The 21,177-nt window shown below is 40.5% G+C and overlaps 1 protein-coding gene across 1 annotated transcript; it reads right to left on the bottom strand.

Annotated features, from left to right (window-relative positions):
• Positions 1-5,564: 5,564 nt before the first annotated feature.
• Positions 5,565-7,335, bottom strand: cfd (complement factor D (adipsin)). The gene is made up of 5 exons (XM_030772550.1): positions 7,218-7,335; positions 6,747-6,891; positions 6,322-6,463; positions 5,918-6,178; positions 5,565-5,803 (listed from the first exon to the last, which is right to left on the bottom strand). Exons 1-5 carry the CDS (start codon positions 7,273-7,275, stop codon positions 5,657-5,659), a joined length of 753 nt encoding a protein of 250 aa, XP_030628410.1. The 5' UTR covers positions 7,276-7,335; the 3' UTR covers positions 5,565-5,656.
• Between the last annotated feature and the right edge of the window lie 13,842 nt (positions 7,336-21,177).

Genomic DNA, 21,177 nt, shown 5'->3' with positions numbered 1-21,177 from the left:
AACATTTAACCGCTTTATTTTGGACTATAAAATCATTTTTTGTGATAAAAGAAAGGGAGGTTCCTGTCTATGCTAGGTTTTTAGGAGTAAGAGTTACCATGGAAATTAGTTTGCTGATTACACTGCTGTATAGGGGTTCTCACACTTGCAGCACGTCGCAGCAAAATACACGTTTGTTCAGTAAATTATTATTTCTAAATCAAATTTGACTAATTAATAGCTAACTATTTAGCTGTAATCCCTGTGGAAGTAAGAATATGTATTTTTGACAACCACATCAAATCGAGCGGATGTTTACAGTATGTTACTGTACTATTGACCCCATAAAGGGGGCTGATGTCCTGGGGAAGGAAAGCAGTCCTATAAGATGGTCGATTTTACAGCACACAACAGAGAGTGTAAAAAAAAAAAAAAAAAAACCCACACACACACCACCAAATATCAGTGATGCTATACCGCAATTTCCATTGCCTTGATGGGCACAGCAGAGTAATAATGCGTTATGACGTCGATTATCCAGCACAACCGTTTGTAACATTAGCTAGCTAGTACTGTTTGTAAGCCTCTACAGGAAAATACAATAAACACACAATACATAAGTAGCCATGCAAATTTACCCGACGCTGGACCGCATAATTTCGTTGTTTCCGTTTTTTCTTGGAATGTCAGCCATATTCAGCAATTGCGAAGTAAAAGACAACGTTTCAAAAAATGCCGTTATTTTCAATGTCGCAGCCGCACACCCCCATCATCAACAATTCGAAGCTGTAGAGAGCAACAGAGAGCAGAAAGCATGGTAACCGACTGTACCATTGTAAAATTAGGGTGCGCGTATACCACCGCGGTGAGGTGTGGTTCCAGTGTGCTAATATTCGGCACTCTTTAGAATTAAGGGTGAATTAATAAAAACTTTTCATTGCCTAACTTCATAATAAACATGTCAAATTTACATGTTTTTGGATAACTCTGAAACTCTGAGAAGTTTGCCACCCTACCATTTAAAGCAGTATGCATATCTTGACAACGTCTCATGCAATCGTCTTGCAATCTGAATCTCAGCAGGGAAAAGTGTTTACAGTATTTTGAAGATAAGTTATAAACAGGTTTTCTTGATTATAGGGGCAAAATGGAATGAACCATAAGCAACACAAGTGTATGGGTTTCCTATCGAATTTCATTATTTACATTATAACTGTGATGCTTTCAGTGCCCGTGAACACAAAGCAATCTAAGCGATGAGGTCATACAAAAAAAAACAAAAACTTGGCTTTTCCGTTTAGGCACGTGATATTTCTTAACGTTTGTGTCCCGAAATATCTGCAGTGAAACTACGTCTCGCCGAACACAGGCTATTGTGGACTATCATTGGTGAAATATTCCGACTGTTTACATTAAATGGAGAAGATTATCATGCTATTTGATAGTTGAAACCTACTGCACAGGAGAGACGTTGCAATAATTACTGGTTCACCCCTTTTAATTCAGCCCAGATGGGAAGAATCTAAAAACAAACACTTCAACTAGTTGAGAAAAATAAAGTTATAACGACAGCACATATACAGAACGTAATGTGGTTATCAAGCAAGTGTTTATTTACTGCACATGTACTGCACACATACATCTGCAGATTCCCTATTCCCTATTACTTATCCAAGTCCACTGCCACAGCTATCTGCTGTTAGACATTTTTTAAAGTGCTTTTGCTCGTTTCAAAATAGGTTTTAACATGGTTTGATTCACGTTATTTACAGTTATTTAGAGACAGAGTTTATGTCAAGTTGTGTCAAAGGCAGGACTGTGTCAGGACCTCTGTGCAAAAAAAAAATTAAATCACTGAATAAAAATGCTAAATAAAGGACAAATTAACAGGTACAACCCTCATTATTGAGCATGGTGTGTAACAATGGGACTGAAACATAAGAATGGTACAGAAGACAGTGGCACTAACTGACCAGGAAGAAGGAAGCCAAACAGTAGATTCCACTCACTGACAAAAAGGAATGCATTTCCTCATTCATGTTTCCACAGTGTGTCAGTTCCTGCTTACTGGCTACTGCTGATTTGGGATCTGCTTTCTGTGCTCTTACTCTCAATCAGTATACAAGGCTAACCACCCCAGATCAGGTTTAAGATTTAAAAACCTGATGATAGTGATCCCATGTTGTGGCTGCATGTCATAGTTGTACGTTTATGACACTGTGAATCTCTGCCTTCTTTAGAAAAACTGTCCACATTTCCTCATGTCTAACTCAAAAATCCTGTTCTTCTTGATGCCAGAAGTAGGCGCTGCATATATGTTGCCAGCAATTATTCACAAATACATACTCTCCAGCAACAGCCACAAAGGAAACATAAGAACATGTCTCAAAGTAAGTTTTCGGTCTTTTATTTTCATTTATTGTGCATCTTAATTCATTTCCACAACATAAACTCACGTATTTTATGACTTTCAAGCAAATAGTATGCTGAAATTTTTAGGGGTGGTTTCCTGGACAAGAGATATCACTATTGCAAGACTGAACAGTATTTTGAATAGAATATCTCTGTTCAGAGTGCAGTCGGTTCGTGTCAAGTCTTAAGCTTTATCTGAGGAATTACCCTGTCCTACGATGAATTTGAATGAAGTATATTCACATGCAAGTATCATAGGGTTATTATGCCATCATGTATTTAAGATTTGTTCAAGACAGTTGAAGTTTGAGTTCACTGCAGGGAGATTTGCTCATACAAAACTGCTACATTATTTTTCTGCAGCATTATTTGCAAGGCTATTGTTATTTCTGTTATTTATGTAACTGAGCAATATTCTACACATTTCTTTGACCGTAGATGGCAAATCTGCAGGGTTGCAGTTGGTGGTGGTGGGTTCATCTCCAGCCAACTGGGGCTGTTTGATCAACTTTCTTAAGAAAGTGTCAGAAGATAAGGATCAAGAACAGCAGAAAGAGTATAATATCACTCTGGTGATTGAAGGCATAGATGTGTCTCTGCAAAGCACCAGGAGCCTTTTAAACCCGGAGTTGACAGATGACGAAATTACAGCAGAACTGGATGTGTATGTGAAATCCTGCCTCCCTAACCCACAAGCTTTTCTCTTCATCATTCATGGTGGACAGTATACAACTAAAGAGAAAAGAATGGTGGAGATTCTGCTGAGTAATTTTGGGGAAGTGGTGCTTCAATACCTCATCGTGCTGTCAATTGAGGAAGAATCTAACATTCAGGAGTTCACTGAAGAACTATTTGAGTTAATTGACATTTGCAACGGAAGGTTCTGTCGCTTCACAGAGATGGAACGAGGGAACCCTGACCAGGTGACTACTCTGCTGGACATGGCGGAGCACATGAAGGGTGAAAACTGGGAGGGGGGTTACTCTGTGGAGATGTATGAAGAGGCACGAAAGAAACGCACCGAAGATGCTGCGATCACAATGCTGAGAAAAAAACTCAGAGAGGCTGAGGAGAAAGAACGGGAGGCGAACAAGACTCTGAAAAAAAGAGAAGATGACAGAAGGAAGGAGATGGAGGAGATGAAGAAGAGACATGCTGAAGAGAGAGAGAGGGACGAGGCTGAAAAGAGGCAGCTTGAGGCCAAGAGAGAGAGCTGTGCAGAGGCAATGAAAGGCTACAAGGACCTGCTGGAGCTATCTGCCAGCTCTACAGCTCATAAAAGTATATGACTTGGGTTCACATACCTGATTTCCTCCACACCAGATGTCCTGCTTACACTACACTTGGCCCTAAAACTTTTATCTGTACCATATGTTACCTCTGCCTTAAGTTGTACTGAATCAAAACTTGCACAGAACTTTGCAAAATAATATCTTTATTTATTCTACCTAAATTAAGTTTCTCTTTTCCCATTTGTTTTTTTTTCTCACTGTTTACACAGTGGCCATCAGTGGTGATGTAAAAAGCCAGATCTCAATTGTTTTGCTGGGTCTGTCGGGCAGTGGAAAGACCTCAGCAGCTGACACAATCTTAGAGAGGGCAATGAGCCGGTATCCAAAAAACACATCACGTTCTGAGGCATGGCCCTCCACAGAGCACTGTGAGAAGAGAGAGGTGTGTGTGAACAGAAAGAGGCTGGTCGTCGTGGATACCCCTGAACTGTGGGACGAGGATGGAAATGAGTATTTGGAGCATGTGAAGGAATGCATGGAACTGGCATATCCTGGACCACATGCCTTCATATTGGTCATGCAGGTAATGAGCCATTATGACAACACAGATCTTTCTTCTAGCAATAAATAACTTATAAAGATGCACTATCAGTTTTTGGGGCAAAAAGTTATTTGTCATTGAACTGCTACAAAATGTGATGGAATTGTTTGGGTTTTTTTTTTGCTTACATCATATTTAACATGCTGCTGGACATTACTGGAAGTATGGACACATATTTTAATTGTATAATGCTGTTTGTTTATGTCTTTTTATATATAAGTGTTTAGTATATGTTGAGTAACAAAATGGAATGCTGCCAGTCACTGTTTGAATTCAGAGTAACATGCCATCTTTGGATGTTCATGTGGGTATATGTGTGTTTGTGTAGGTGGGCCGGTTCACTCAGGGAGACAGTGAGATCCTCGGACACATTCAGAGAACCTTCGGACATGAGATCATAGAGCACATCATCATCCTCTTCACCCGTTTTGACCACAGTGGAAAACTTGGGAATCTTGGCGATATCGATGGCTATGTGGCCAATGCCCATGCCAGCCTGCAGGATATTATCCGGAGGTGCGGGAGCCGGTACTATGTCCTGAACAATGGGAATTTCCACAGTGGTGTGAGTCATTCCCAGGTAAAAGAGCTGCTTTCAGGGGTTCAGAAGTTAGCAGCCTCACATGGCGGAAGACCATACAGGAACAGACGTTTTCCAGGAGAGGAATGAGGGGGAAAAGCCTTAGAAAATAGGAGAATCAGATGTTTGGTGGAGGCTGAGGTCAGAAGGGAGAAAAAAAGAAGCTATTTGACCAATAGAATGACAGAGAAAAAAGGTTTAAGGAAGTTTAATACTTGAGCATGTATTGCCCTTATCAAGTACAAGAGTTGCTTTCTGCCAAAAAACTCTTGGCTCTGAATAAATAAATGTCCTGGTGCGTTCTCTCTCTCTCTCTGATTGTGCAATAATTACTAAGAGCAAGCATTCGAAGGAATCTGTCTTGGTAATATGACAGCATCTGTGATGTACAAAAGATTTATGACACCCTCTCTAGATCCAACCCTTATCCCTGAGGTTTCCTTACATAATGTCCCGAAAAACAACAGAATATTGCAAAACTAGGCAAATGAACTTGTGTGGGAAGCGAAGGATCTGACATAGACTTGATAGGAAACTTTTCTGAAACATTTCTGAATTCTTCTGCAACTGTTGTGCAAGACATAAAAGCAATATATTATGCAACCTATAATGGGAGTTAAAGATGAAGTAAAACTTTAGCATACAAAACTCTCTCTTGCATTCAGAGACTTGAGCAAACAAACAATATCATGAAACACACCACTTGCAAAAAACATTTTTTCAACGCCAAGTAAAATGCAAACGGTTTTATTGTTTCAGTATACAGAGATGACCACTCACAATCGACAAAATAAAAGCTTCCACGAAGGCTTAGTGCCAAGCTTAAAATGGGTTTCAGAGATGTCTCTGATACTACTGGGTCATGGTTTGGTCAATCCACTGGGTGTAGTGGGATATAATGGTGTAGAGTCCAGGTTTTCTAGATGATCCACATTTCCCTCCGTTAGAGGTTATCCCAACGGCAATGCCCTTGTAGAGGAGTGGTCCTCCGGAATCACCCTAGTAGCAGAGAGAAAAAAGCATGTAAGGAGAAAACGTTGCTGCTAAAACACACTGGTAATTACCATTCATAGTTCAATCACCATGATAATCTAAGAAACACGTAGGGCTTACAGCACAGGTGTCCTGGCCTCTCTTGTTAGCACAGATCATGTTCTTGGTAAAGTTTGGACCGTAGGATCTGCTGCGGCCGCAGATGTGTCGTCCCACGACGGCAATGCTCAGCTCTTGCAGTTTGTCCGGTTTGCTGCCCAGGTTATCTGTGAATCCCCAGCCTGCAGTTTCCACCTCAGCGTCTTCTTGAGGATCAGCAGCGCCCTCTCTGGCATACTTCAGTTGTTTCACCGCATCGGTCTCCACCGCGGGCCGGCTCAGCTGATAAATGAAAAGAGGATTCGGAGCGAAATCGTAACTATGCAAGTAAATGTTCATATGCATGCATAAGTATATGTTGTATCAGATACACACACATGCATGCATGGCACAAGCAGAAGCATATACAAACATTGACTCTTCACCTTGGCAAGTGAGATGTCATTGTCATAGATGGCTTTGTTGAAATCGGGGTGATTGTACACTGCAACGATGTCAAAAGTCTGTTTGGTATCTTCATCAGCAGACAAAGAATGAGCCCCTAAAACAATTTTGCGTCCTCCTACACTGGACCGCATCAAACAGGTTAATTGTCAAACGGGGAATTTAAGATTTAGGGTTTGTATTTTCATCACAGGGAAAAAAAAAGATTTCATCAACATTTGCGTGATTTTCAGTTGCTAGCAACTGGTGTAGTCTTATGTAATTTGTGGTCACATGTTAGTGCTTAAATGTAGCAGAAACGCATAGTGTGGTACACAATTATCTCTATAATTTAGATGCAGTCAAGTTCTACACACACAACTTAGCAAACTTAAACCCTATATTAGGGTTTAAGTTGAGTTGTTACCCGTCTTGGAAACAGTGAGATGCGCTCATGACCCATTGGCTCGCGATTAGAAAACCGCCACATTCATGATTCCCATTCTTCTGAATGGATGCCATGTACGGTCGCGAGTGTGGGGCAGCTTCGTCTCCATTCATAATGCTTTCACCTTTTCGGAGAGAGGGAGAATAATGCGCCCACTGATGCTCAGTAATACACAATATAGCAACGCAGCAAGCACATCGTACACGGCATGGTAGGCTAAACGATAAGATAACGCTGAATTACACAGCTAATTAAGTAAACTGGTGCGACAGTAGTTATCCTCTCCTCAAAACTAGTTATGAGATACCTTTTTTGTAGAATGTAACTACAAAACGTCGGAGGACAAAAAATCACAATATAACCTTAATGTAGTTGGCAGGTAACTTAAATAAAACATAAAACTTCAGTTAATAATTAAGCATTGCTTAATTTTAAGGGTTTGTAACTTACCAGTTATTATCCATAAACAGAGGATGGTTGAGGCAAATAGCAGTTTCACAGAGTCCATGTTGAATTGCGTTTTCTCTCCTGATACTGAACAATTCAGCTAGAGAGTGAGCTTTATAACGTGTGTATGTGTGTGTGCGCGCGCGGGAAAGAGAGAGAGAGAGAGAGAGAGAAAGAAAGATAGAGATTACTCCTGCCCTCCCACAGCAAACCCCAATTGCAAACCCCAATTGGCCTACTCCTTCCCCCTCAATCCCGCCTCCTTCCCATGTCCTTAGACTAGTCGTACCAAGTTTTCCTACCACATGTTTTTCTCCTTGCACACACAAACATACACACTGAGAGAAAGAGAGAAAAATAGTTCTGAGATGAACTGAGAGTGAACTCTGTACAAATAAATGCCCCAGACAGAACACATTTATCTTTGAGACATCTACACTATACTTCCAAATCCAGCGATGGCGTCCACATTATGCAATTTGTTCATTAGCACGACGTCGCCGTGACACTTTTGCCAGAGGCTGAGCATCTTTTAAAATCATTGAGCAAGTTTTATCTTATACAGTAAAATGTGAAGATATGAAGATATTGAACAGAAATTATAAACGGCCAAGAAATAAAAATTCCGTTACTTTTGTTATATGAACAACAGTAAAGATATTGTGTTGTTTCTCTGCGAGCAGTTTTTTGCATGCGTAGAAGATGATCACGACAAAAATGTAGGTTTGAGCGTTTTTACTGAAAGTTCTTCAACAACAGTAGTAAGTAGTGGGAACGAGTAAAAACAGTCTTTTATCTGATGTTTGTACTCGCTGGGGTGAAGTTCTTGCCCAGAGTAGGGACGATTACTAAAGACCACTACGTCTACACCGGAGTCTGCATACGATCAACTAACTGAAATTTGTGAAGAACGTTTTCGTACACAAACAACTGCGTAACAACTGCTACATAAACACATATAAATAATCTTGACACATAACAACATTTGAACAGGCAACGATGTCTCGGCGTTGCGCCAATGAGCAAACAGCATAACGCCTTTCTAAAGAATTAGGCGCCTCTAGTATGACTTGTATTGTCTTGGGAATTGTCTGGGCAATAAATTTAAGGGCTGTAAGATTACGAAAAGATTTCTCGGATTTCTCGGAAAAACGATTGAAAAGAAAAATATTAGGGTAATATATATACACTAGTCATGCTGTCCCACGCGCGCTGCATGGATCAATTATAGCGATTAAACCTCATGAATGGTTGGCAGTTTACTGATCAGATATAGTATGAGAACTTATGATGAAAACTATTACAAGTTCAAATTCTCATTTAGACCCACGGCATCCATAAAGAGACACAGGCCTACCTAATGGTGCCAGTGTAAGTGTGTATTTGTTAAACATGAAAATACATACTAAATGTTAGAGCAGGATCAAAAGTCTTTTACTTTAATCTCATCCTGAAAGAAGGCTACGATTTGAAGCAAAAGAGCTACAGAATTCAGATTGCATTCAATGGCCAGATTATTAGGTACAGCTGTCTAGTACCAGGTAATACCCCTCATTGCTTCAACGGTGGGACATAGGCTCATGCAAATGTAATGGTGTTATGCAGCTGCTACAGACTGGACAGCGTTACATTTATGCTGTGAACTGTCTGTTCGATTTCTCATCCCAAATATGCTTTACTGGGTTACGGTCTGGGCACTGCACAGGCCACTTGAACAAAGTGAACTGACTGTCATGTTCCTGGAACCATTGCTTGAGGTGTCCATGTGATGTAGGGCAAAGTATAGCCACGAAGGGATGCACCTGATAAGCTTCACTGTTTAGGTGTATTGTTGGCATTCTGTCCAGGCATGACAGGTCAATAGACTCTTGCTTACACCAAATGACTCATACGTCAGCAAAATGCAACAGGGACAAGGATTTGTCAAACCACCACACAGTTGTCCAGTCTTGACAATCATATGCTCATTGGAGCCACTTCTTCTCTGTAAACTCAAGGCACTGTTACACATGAAAAGCAAGGCAAACAATGCAACTGTCACCGATGACTATGGCATTCTCAAACCCACAGAGGTTAGTCATTTTCTCCATACAAACATTCAGTTTAACTGTTACTGGATCCCTTTATGCTCACATGCATACTTTATATGGTAACCCAAAGGCATGAAGGTCCTTACGGAAAAATAGGTTTTGATTTAAAAAAAAAAAAAAGAAAAAAAAAGAAAAATGATAAATTGTTCTCACTTGCTCATATTTTCAAAAAACATCCAAAGCTTCTTGAGCCAATAAATGTTGATTAATGTGCAATAAAGTACATTATCTAGGCAAATACTGTAACAATAATAGAATAAAAAAAATAAAAGATCATCATATTGGATGCTGAAAATAACAATAATATTGATAACACAGGAATGTGTGAGTAACATTAGGTTAGTAAAGTCAATCCATACACAACCAATGTGTGGAAGAAGGCTTTGGCTGATACATACGCATGTGCGTACACACTCTGTGAAAAATTATTTATTAACTCATAAAACCATCCTATCTGATCATTTGATACAAAATTATTAAATAACCATAGCCAGTGTATTATTTTCATTGCTTCCAAGCACTACAAATGATGTCTCAATCCTCACAATGACATCACATCACATCACATCACATCACATCACATAATTCTGTTTTGTCTTAGAACCACAAAACAAGTGGTTATTATTGCAGTCATCTGAGAGAGGGCATCTTTTAATGCTTGGTGGGTTTTTTTGAAAAGTCCATTTTTTATTCTACCGCACTAATAACCAATCATTTTCTGATGGTGGACATTCAAGTTATATACACTTCAAGATGATAAACTAATGCAGGTGACCTGACAGCTAAATTAAAAGAAAAGAAAACTTTATTTAGTTCTGTTTGTGTGTGTGTGTTTGTGTGTGTGTGTGTGTGTGTTAGTTTTTTTACAGTAACTCTTTTGCAGCAGCTGTGTATTGCTTGGCTCTAGTGAGTTTTTCGGGGTTGTCTTGTCTTTATTGTGATGTAAATAAAGAATGTAAATGGAGTTTAAAATGTAGTAAAACGTACTAGAATCCTAGGTAAATATGGATAACATTGCAGAGTTACTAAAGCATGTGATTCTGAAGGAACAGAGATCTCACGATACAGAGCTCTAAACTTAGATAAAAGTAAAACTGAAAAAAAGGGTAACATGGAGATCTGTGTGAATGTCAGAGAGAACTTTTTTTTTTTTTTTCCACTGGAGCCAGAGAGAATGACTTTTTTTTTTAGTAATAATATTGCATTATCCCCACAGAACAGATGTCTTCAGTATTGAGTCTGTTAGGATCCAGTAAGAAAATCTTGAGATAAGTAGTTTGTGTGGTTAGTGCTTCGTGTCTCCACCAGTGTCCATGTATTTACACCAAATAACCACAGGAGGACAGGCAATACTCACAAAGACTAAAAGGCTACAGCCAGTGGTGACGTGCCTGAAGATTTCATCCCGGGGCTTGTGTTTGTACATATATATACACACATGAGTGAGTGGGTGCATGTGTGTGTGTTTGTGTTGGTGGGGATATGTTTATGTGTGTGAAAATATGCAAAAAATCAGAACTGTTTCACACTAAAATAGTTTCACTAGAATATTCACTTAATTTCCATGTAATCTGTATTACATGGAATGGAATCCATGTAATCTTTTACTCATGAATTCAGAGTGATTCTAAACTAACCGCCTAAATTCAGCATTTTCTTCCATTCTCTATCCTTGTTAGGAATAAATTTCACCAATGAAAAAGCCCAGAGAATTTTATGATTTTCTCTGCATCGTTCACGGCTCTGTTAAATTATGATGTTTAGCTGTCAGGCATAGCACTGGTAGAGAATAAAATGCATCTTTGAGAATATTTTCTCTTTTCTTGCTGGAACTTGGTGACAGATAATCTGACCCCTCTGACTGGGGACAGATGTCAAGATGTGTCCCTCTGGGTCTGAGAGAGGCTGAGTGACTGGAGGAAGTACCACCTAGCCTAGGGGAATAGGAAGCACTTGGTCATTTAACAGGATGAGGTAAGCTTGTCTCTCATCTCCTCTCGACCCCCTCTCCCCTCTTTTTTCTCCACCTTATCATTCCTTTCCTTCCTTCTCCCCCATTTCTGAGTCTTCCCGTGGAAGACTAGAGTTCACGGGTGACAACAAGGAATCTACAGCAACTTATGTTGGTTTTAAGATGCAAACGATCTGTAAGGATTTTTAAACGTATGTATTAATGGCAGTTTACATTAGTTTTATCGACCAGCTTTCATACATGTAATGGATAGAAACAGACAAACAATTAGGAATTTTATATTTGTTCTTACTGAAATACATTTAGAATAAATGAATGACTGTGAAAATGATTGCAATCATTGATGTAATATTTAGAGGTACATTGGACAAGGTACTAATAAAAATATGGCTGGGCAGTTCTCCACTTGGGGGTTCACACTTCTGCAAAATATTGCAATGCAGTCTTATTCTAACACGCTTGAATCTAAAATTCGGAGCTTCTCTGGAATCCTGATTACTTGTATTATGCTTGTTTGTGTGGAGTTGGAAAAAAATACCTGCCTACGTTGCACGTCAGTCCTGTTCTAATGTTTTACCATAGACAGTTGTCAAAACATTTGTCAAAATAAAGTTATACCATAATAATGTAATGTTGTATTATTATACTGTAATTTATCAGTCAGGGTCAAGGAAAGAGTGCTTTAAGACTGTTAAGAGATTTTCTGTCCTGTCATTCTGAGATATTTTAGAGCCTATAATCTTCTGTCACCCAGTGTGGCACCTCCTACAAGTGTTTGCCCCCAACCACCCCTCTGATCAAGTTATTGTTCCAGAAAAATGAGGACAGTCGGTTTAAAATACATCAAAACGTTACACAGACTATGTCACCGATTTAAGTGCCGTAAATGTAGAAGAACAGATGTAAGAGGAGAGTGTGTGTGAGTGTGTGCAGGAGGGAGGGAGGTCTCTTGTATCTCTTCCTCTTTTCATCCCCCAAGGCATGGACCTCTCCTCTCTCTCCTCTACAGCATTCATTCCTTCGTTCCCTTCATCATTTGGACTTGTTAGGAATTTTCCCTCCTCCCTCTACAAGAGTTATAACACTTTATATCAGGATGAAGTTTCTACAGCTAAGAGTATGATGTAAACACGTTGAAGAGAGTCCCAAGGTAACCCACAATAGGACAGTCGTGTAAGGGTCATGCCCTAAGGTCATGGCCAAGATTTGTCTGTCACCCTGGCTAATCTGAGACTACATGCTGTTAGTCTGGGTATAATCCAACAGATTATGAAGGACTAGTGGAAATGTAGAGTCATTCAGCCTGATAACCCCCTCCATCCCCCCACCCCAAACCCCACTCCCTACCCCCCAACCTTCTCAAAGCTGAAACTGATGTCCCTGGAGAAGCAACTGATCTACTAATCAGTCTAAAGGAGAGAGCATCTTGTCTAGAGGGGGAGGGGTGTTTCCACCAGAAAATGCCTTGATGACAGAATGGCATTGTTTGCTCTGTCTCCTTAACATGAGGGGGGGGGGGGTGTTTAGACCTTCCAAATAGGGCTTCCATTGCTGCTAAAGGGCAGCCCAACTCCCCTAACCTAAAACAAATGACACGCCTCTTCCTCCAAGACAAACACCTCCAACAGACTCATAGAGGTTACTGTTACCAGTAGGTCATTGTTCAGTTTATTAACCTTTCTGCCTCTCAATGGATGTGTTAACCTTTCCTTTTCCCTGGGGAATATGCAAAACCCTAGAACCCAAACTATTACATAGCAGCTTCGGCTACAGGCTAGGGGTTACTTGCATTACTGTTGATGCATCCTTTATTCTTGCTTTCTCCAGCTTCAGTACTAACGCCTCATCTTTCTCCTTGGTGAATCAATAGCTGTTTTATTGGCCAAATCAAATATGACAGGGCTGGGACAACAAACGTAAAAAATGAATGTGAACAACAGCGAATCATCCACTAAACAGAGGTCGATAAGTGCCACTTGCTTGCACCTTTCTACTAGTCTCACACTCAGTGTCCGCAGCCGTTCTGGAGCCGTCACTGGAGCTACTGGAAATGCTGATCAAAGACTGACTCAGAGACGGTACAGCACCATTCTAACCAGTTACACTCCACTCCCTCAACCGTCTTATTTTGTCAATGCAGCCCTCTGAATATAGTGTCGTTTTCAGAGAGAGAGAGAGAGAGAGAGAGGGTCAGCACTTCTGCTCTCTCACAACACAGGAAGAAAGTATTTTGCGTACTGAACAGACTGTTGGTCATAGGATGGAGTGCTAGCCAAAAGATCCCTACTTAATTAATGTAGATAATTATGCGTCTGTTTCCATGTCAAGCTTTGGTTGAGTGAGTGAAAAGTTTCTTTTTTTTTTTGGAGGGTTGATGGGATACGAACCGACTCCTGCACTTGCCTGAACCCCAAGATCCTGAACTTCAGCCATCTCTGCCCCGGTTCACTACACCAACGTAGAACATCTCGTCCTTTACAGCAAGCGCACGGCAACACCATCGCTTGGGAATGACCTCACGGGTTCAGTTCAGTGACACAAAAACAAGTGAGGAACTGCACGCTCAAAGACAGAGCTGGGTCAAATGCATATGTAATTGAATCATCGTGTCTCTCGTGTTGTAAGTGGCCTTTCGTGTTTTGTTTTCTCTCATTAATGACTATGGATCTGAAAGTACAAGATGAGTCATTCAAAATAGCAGAAACCCAGTTTATATGCTATCTGCCAGGAAAATATAAGAAGAAAATGGTTTCCTGGAAAAAAAAAAAAGTCAGATTAAATAAAAAAAACGAAACAAAACAGACCCCCCCCCCCCCCCCCACCGAGAAAAAGGAAACAACAACAACAACAACAACAACAAATAGTGTGCATAAAGAAAAATAATTACATCGTCATGATTGATATTTTGATCACTGTAAAAGAATGGTCATGAGTGAACTAAGTTCAAATCCATGCTGAGATGTCTTGAACGTTGCATTGTCCCCAGCAGTGAAAGATGTGTGATAGAGAAAATGTATTGATGTAGTATGAGACAGTTACAGCTGTTCTGAGGGACATTCCCTCTAGCTGTTACCTGCATGACTGAGTTTCGGTGGACTTCCTAAAACGAGGCCTGTGTTTAGTACCGATGGTCCCAGTAAAGAACCGGCCTTATCATCCACTGTCACCCCTTCTTAGGAATGAGAGGGAAGTAGTAGTCCATTAACATTCAACCCCTAAATTCTCTGAATATGATCCAAGACACATTCAACCTGACACCTGAGTAAATGGTTACAGTGAGTTAACGAATCAAACAGCACATAAAGCTTTTAATTTAACGACATATTTGATGGGATAAATATAGCACAGAGCACATGGAACATACTGTAAATCTTACAATAACATTAAATCAGTGATATCTTTATCACACGTTCGACATGTGGACTACCCTAACCCATTCTCTCTCAGTGCTGCCCTCTGTTGATGACATATACAACAAAAAATGAATAAATCTCTGAAAAGTATGCTCTTTGTAATATTATGATCATTTTTGTACAGAATTTGAGATGATTGATGGTAGCATAGAAAAAAAAAGAATAGTTAGGCATTTAGCTGTTCTTTACGAAAAATTAAAGTCGAGACAAAAAAAAAATAAACTCTAAGTCACATCTCATTACACTTGGTTAACGAGGACACAAGTGATGAACTGGGCTTTGTTTACGTGCCTTACTTCAGTCATGGACATGCATGATGCTGACTTTTAAGATGTTGCCATGGTTTCCTTGGTGAAGAGGCATTCCATTTGCACCTGTGCCCTGCAGCAGTCTGACAAAAAAAAAAAAAAAAAAAAAAAAAACACTCTTCTTGACAAATATTGAGACTTAGACCTAGGGCAAGCCAGAGACCACACGCAGGTGTGCAGTCTGTGTGTGTGTGTGTGTGTGCGCGCGCTGTGCGAGCGCATGCGTATGTGTGTATATGTGTGTATGAATGTACAAGGGCATGCGTGAATGTGTGTGGTCTAGTGCGGCTACACTTATCAAAAGGAGGCGTCCCCGTACCTTAAGAGACAGTTCTCATCTGTCTAACGTACAATAGCCCTTTTCCCGCCATTACTCTTTGTACTTCTCTCTCTCATTCTCTGTCTTGTGTTCATTGCTGGAATATATCCAAGGTACAGGATTAGCGTTGAACAAGAGAAAAATCTCTTGCCTTTCCTGCGCTGATTTAGCCTGAGTTCTCCAACGATGCATTTCACATAGTTAATCAGCGTTTCGCATAGTTCATCTCAACTGCCATCTCCTCATATTTGCCAAAAAAAAACAGGTTACGTGTTGAACACTAAAAAACAAACTATCAGACCATCAGCTAAGAAACAGCCTAAAAACATGCTAAGGTCAAGAGCTGAGTCAAAGCTAATGCACTAAAGCTGCACCTTCATGACAGGTTAGACGTGTTGACGTGCGTCAAGTTACAGAATTACAGACTACATGCTTTTTTTTTTCATCGACTGAGTAACTCCAGGTTACTTTCCATTTGTTTACAGGTGCTCCGCTCCAGCGGTAGGCCTGGGAACATGACAGGGGGATTTCCCGTCCTCGAAGATCCTCTCCGCTGCTTTTTTTTTTTTTTTTTTGCCTTTTCTGTCTCGTGTTCTTCTGTCTTCTTTTGTGATGCTTGCCCTTTCTTTCCCCCCTCTCTCTCTCCCCCTCTGTAAAAAAGTGACCCCGAAGAAAGTAGTGCCTAAGAAAAAAAAAACGTAATAAAAAAGCTTCAATAAAATTGTTTATTCGTGTATAACCGTGTGCTATATGTATCGGTTTGATACATAAACATTGAGGGACAAGACCAGGAAAGGAGCTAAACCCAAGCGGATAATGCCTTGTCAAAATGACTTAAGAATACCTGTGGAAATGCTTCATGATCCACAGCTGTTGTTTAGTCGGACGAGGGACAGAGTGGAGATTGGTTAAGACAATAAGAAGAGTGTTTACTGCATGGGTTTGTTAACGGCTATTGGAGTTTTATGCAGTGCCTTTGAAACATCAATTTAAGACAATGAGAAGAGTGTTTACTGCATGTTTTTATTAATGGCTATTGGAGTTTTATGTAGTGCCTTTGAAACATAAATTTTCTATCCCTCTCTTGCTTCGAACTCTGTGACATTTTGTCAATGGATGGGAATGTCTGAGAACCGGTTCACTGACGCTTAAAATGTGCGTGTGTGTTTGTGTGTGTCTTTGATGTGAGAGGCTGTGCTCTTTGAAGCCTAGGTGAGTGTGTTTGTCAGTGTGATTTTCTGGGATTAAAGAAGCACGGAGTTGAGAGCTAAGGGGAACCCCAAACCACTGACCCAAAGCCCACTTTTTACCTAACACTGACACTCCATAAAACACCTGCAGACACCTGAAACGGTCACAAACACGTGCATGCACACACACACACACACACACACACACACAAGGAGGGGAACTTTGTCCAGCTCTCCAGCTTCACGATGAATTGCAAACACACACACATGCACACACACACAAGCAAGGAGGGGAAGTTTCCCTATCTCTCCAGCTCCACAATGAACCATGTCTACCAAAATAACACACTAAAGATTAATATGTCAGGGGGGTGTAGTATAAGTTTTAGTAGTCTAACCATGCCTCTAGCAAGCTACAAAAACCAAGAACAAGAAGCAACATTTTGCCCGAAACATGTGACTGGCGTGCAGGAATCTCATACTCCATCTTAAATCACAGCAATGAAAACAAACAGGGAATACTATTGGTCCAGACTGTCAGTCACAAAGAGAGGCGATATCTTTTATATCCTGCTCTGTAAACACCATTGCTTCCTATGACTAATTTGTTGAACATAGTTACAGTTGTCAAGGTCAAAGCCGCCGTATTTCGAAGTCTTTCTCCGCCGATGTTTGCGTTGGAAGTGCTTGGTTCCTCCCCCTGCGGCGTTATTTTGGCTAGACGAGATAACTGTCAATAACTGTCAGTCCTTATTAAGCGACAGGGCTCTGAAGCCATCCGCCTTTGCTCGTCGTATAATTAGCACGTCACGATGTATGCCAAGTGATGAACGTGCCAAGGGGAAAAAAATCCGGAACATTGCGTGCCAAATAAAAAAATCAGATGTGTGGCATAAAACAGAATCACCATATCATTTTTTTTCCTCCTTTACCTTCTATAATATGCAAATGACTCATCCTTGAAGACGCTAATAATGTCTAATTAAAATGTGTTTTGTTTTCCTCTCGCTCTCTCTCTCTCTCTCTCTTTGAAAAACCATTCATTCTGACATGTCCTGTGAAGTGTTTTCTTAAGCATTGGGTTAATGTCAGTTTCATCCACCTGTTCCCCTGCGGCCCCGACGGGAGAGGGCCCTCATAACCCAGCCTGCTAAAAGATATATGTGAATATTAAAGCACTTAATATCATCTTCGTGCGCGTGAGAACAATGGCCCTATTGTGAAGCTTCGCAGACAGTGTTTTTCTCTGCGGTTTTAGCTAATAGAAGGTTCCTCGCTTGGAGATATTTATCTTTGCTAAGTGGCTTCCCCAGAGATTTTTTGTGAATGATAAGGGTGTTAGCAGACGTAGAGCACATGCACAATTCTTGATTAGCATCTACCCCGACATAAATCAGATCCCTCAAATCTTGCCAGAAAACGGAGAGAACCCAAAATCCAGACGACCACAGTCTCAGATTCACCGAGAACGTTTTCTAGTCGTTCAAGACACTGGTGGTTTGCTCTCTGTTGCGTAGACGTTTATCACTATATAAACCAATTAGCACTCTTAGATGTCTTATTAGGAAGATATACAGAGAACTGTTTAGAGAAACAGACCACAAACCATTTTTGCTCTCTCGTTCCAAAACACTCAGTCCCACACTGGATAAAGATCCAAACAATGCACACTGTTATGCATCACAACAGACTGACAAATTCCTTTTAAAGACAGTCATCATATGAATAGCATAGCAAGGGTGGTTATCATTTTGACTAAAAACAATGCCGCCACTTTAACACAGTTCACATGAAACCACAGGCCTTGTCTTTATGCATGTGATCCTTAAAAATTTTGTTATCCTTTTTCAGCTCAGGTTTCTGTCTGAATGCTAAACTTGAAGAAAATCGCCAGTGATCTCAAATTTGTCACTTTCCTCTTTAATCACTGGGGGGAAAAATTTGTATATTGTGGTGCAGCACCACTATGATCTGTTGCAATCATTGAGGTCTTTCACACAGTTATATGTTGATACATGGCATAGGCCCACCACAAGGTAACATAAGTTCTTTTCAGTTGATTTCACGTTGCTATCTCCAGCTTAACTAACACTGTGACAAGTTTGAATCATGGAGATAAGAGGTTGTACAGATGATAAGGACAGACAGGATAGAGCACTAAATTAGGTTGTAGATACATTCTTATTTTTCCTCTTTTTTCTGCCAAAGATCTTCTTGATATTGTGCAAGATCAGGAATTTATAATCATCTAATCACCTTTTTGGCTGAAACTTGGCTCAACCAGATTTTCTCTCTCTCTCTCTGTCTCTCTGTCTGTCTGCCTCTCTCTCTCTCTCTTTCTGTCTAACGACTCATCATTGAAATGATGGAGTGAGTCACACCTGAGGATCCTGTTTTGTTCAGGCCTCGTTTGAGCCTGTCAGCAACCACAGGAAGCCTCACATCCAGCTTCAACCACCACCCCCAAACACACACACACACACACACACACACACACACACACGCCATCCAAAACTCCCCAAAACACCAGAGTGATTTATGGCTCCGTTGAGCATCGTGTCCTGTTCCTCAGAGGGGTGTTTCTGCAGGGATCTCTCCAGGTTTTGCATGTGGGCACTGTGCACTGGGCACTGGTCGTGAAATAAATTAGAGTATATTGAGCATATTGAGTAATGAGTTGTCTCCCATGGCATAATTTATTCTTCTTTTTTTTCCCCCGAAACTACGCGCTCTCTCTCTCTTTCTCTTTCTCTTTCTCTCTCTCTCTCTCTCTCTCTCTCTCACGCATACATACTCCAGACTGCTGTGCAAAGCCAGGCGCTAACCTTAAAAAGCTTGTCTGTCATCACTGGTGGCCTTCTTTGTTTGAGCAGCTCTCTGACTGTGCTTTGATTTGTTGTTTTTGAAAGGCTTGGGTTCCTCATTGCATCACTTCCCCTCTGAGGTAGACACTTGAAAAGTGTCTCTCGTGTCATTTTAAACCTTGAAAATCTGGTGTCTCGATCAAAGGGTCTAATTTTGTAATCTGTCTTCTTTCTCAGTTAGATAAAGCTGTAATTGACAGTGAACAAAATGCAACACCAAATATATATATATATATAAAAAAGGGGCTTCCGAATGATCCCATATCCGTCCACAAGACAGAGAGAATAGGCAAAGAGTTAAAAATCTGCTGCATTGACAACTGGTATTGAAGGAGTGATAATAAAAAGAAGAATATGAATGGATATAAACAGAGATATAAGACAGGAGTGCTATGAAGTGATAATTGACTTTATTATGAAGTGCAAAGAGAACTGACAGTGGTTTGGCTGGTATGCGGATGGCACAATATGTGTGTCATGAATGCACACACACGCACGCACACACGTCAGTGATTGTTATTGCTGGGCATAAAACACTCCTGTCATCTTTGCTTCACCACAGACCTCCGTGGCAGTGAAGCGCAGGCGTGTTTATAAGTATCTGAGGAATCCCAGTCCAGACTGACTGATAAGACCAAACATTTCCCCTCGTACACTCACAAGAAACTTCAGTCTGGTGTCTGCCTAAGTTAACTTCACTCCATATGGATCACACCCATTAGACTGGAAATTTTATTAATGAACACCCTACTGCGTCTGTATGTGTGTGTGTGTGCACGTATGTGTGTGTGTGTGCGTGTGTGTGTGTATGCGTGCGCGTGTGCATACACGTACAGTGTGAATCAGGGACTCTGAGCTGATTATTCTGAGAGCAAAACAAATGTAATTGATTGCGCAACCTTTCTATTAAAGAAGTATGTCATCAACAATTCATTATTTCATGAAAATGTTTAGTCGTACTTTCATGAATCATAGGAAAATAAGCTTGTGCCATAGTAGACATAGAAATAACCTTGCTCTTTATGAATGTGGATTTGCGTGTGGCATTATAACACAGGGTGTGTGTGCCTCGTGGGTGTTCTGTCTGGGTTATCTTGGGCTGATATGAGTTTTGTGTGTGTGCGTGTGTGTGTGTGTGTGTGTGTGTGTGTGTGTGTGTTATATAATTATGTATGCTTTTTAAGACTGCCTTTCTCTCTCTCTCTCTCTCTCTCTCTCTCTCTCAGTATTGTGTAATGCAAAGCAAGCTGTGGTTGCTTTAATTTACAACATCAGAGGCAGTATCAAGCTTCTTTGTGGTGTAGAGAGTGAGAAAGAAGACGTTGGTTAATTAATTCATGATTTGTCAACTGACAGGTTGATGTTTCATGTTCACCTGTAAAAGAGGAGGGGTATCTGAAGTGCCTTTGGTCTCTCCCAGTGTATGGAGGTCCCAACAACAGCAATATTTCTGAATCAGTTCATTTATCCTGCAATGACAGATTTTAAGCAATGTTCATTCCAGTCTTCTCTTGTTCACCAAGCAGTCACATGAACAGAACAGGCAGTGAGCTAGAATGTTTCGCTGTGCGCTTTTTGGGAGGTTTTAAATAAGCTATAAAAATCACAAAATGCTGAAATAATTTATTACTAACAAAAATATTAACATGCATTGTTTAATGACATACGTTACGAAAAACATATAATAACTCGTGAATGTGATGTTGATGTAATACTTTATCTCTCCAACACTTTAACCAAAACCATCTGTGTGTGTGTGTGTATGTGTATATGTGCATTCATCTTTTTGTGCTATGCGTGTGTGTGG

Source organism: Chanos chanos, chromosome 4, assembly GCF_902362185.1.
Source record: "Chanos chanos chromosome 4, fChaCha1.1, whole genome shotgun sequence".
In the NCBI taxonomy this organism is placed as follows: domain Eukaryota; kingdom Metazoa; phylum Chordata; class Actinopteri; order Gonorynchiformes; family Chanidae; genus Chanos; species Chanos chanos.
Note: the sequence above shows the minus strand (reverse complement) of the source record. Positions and strands in the feature narration are given on the sequence as shown.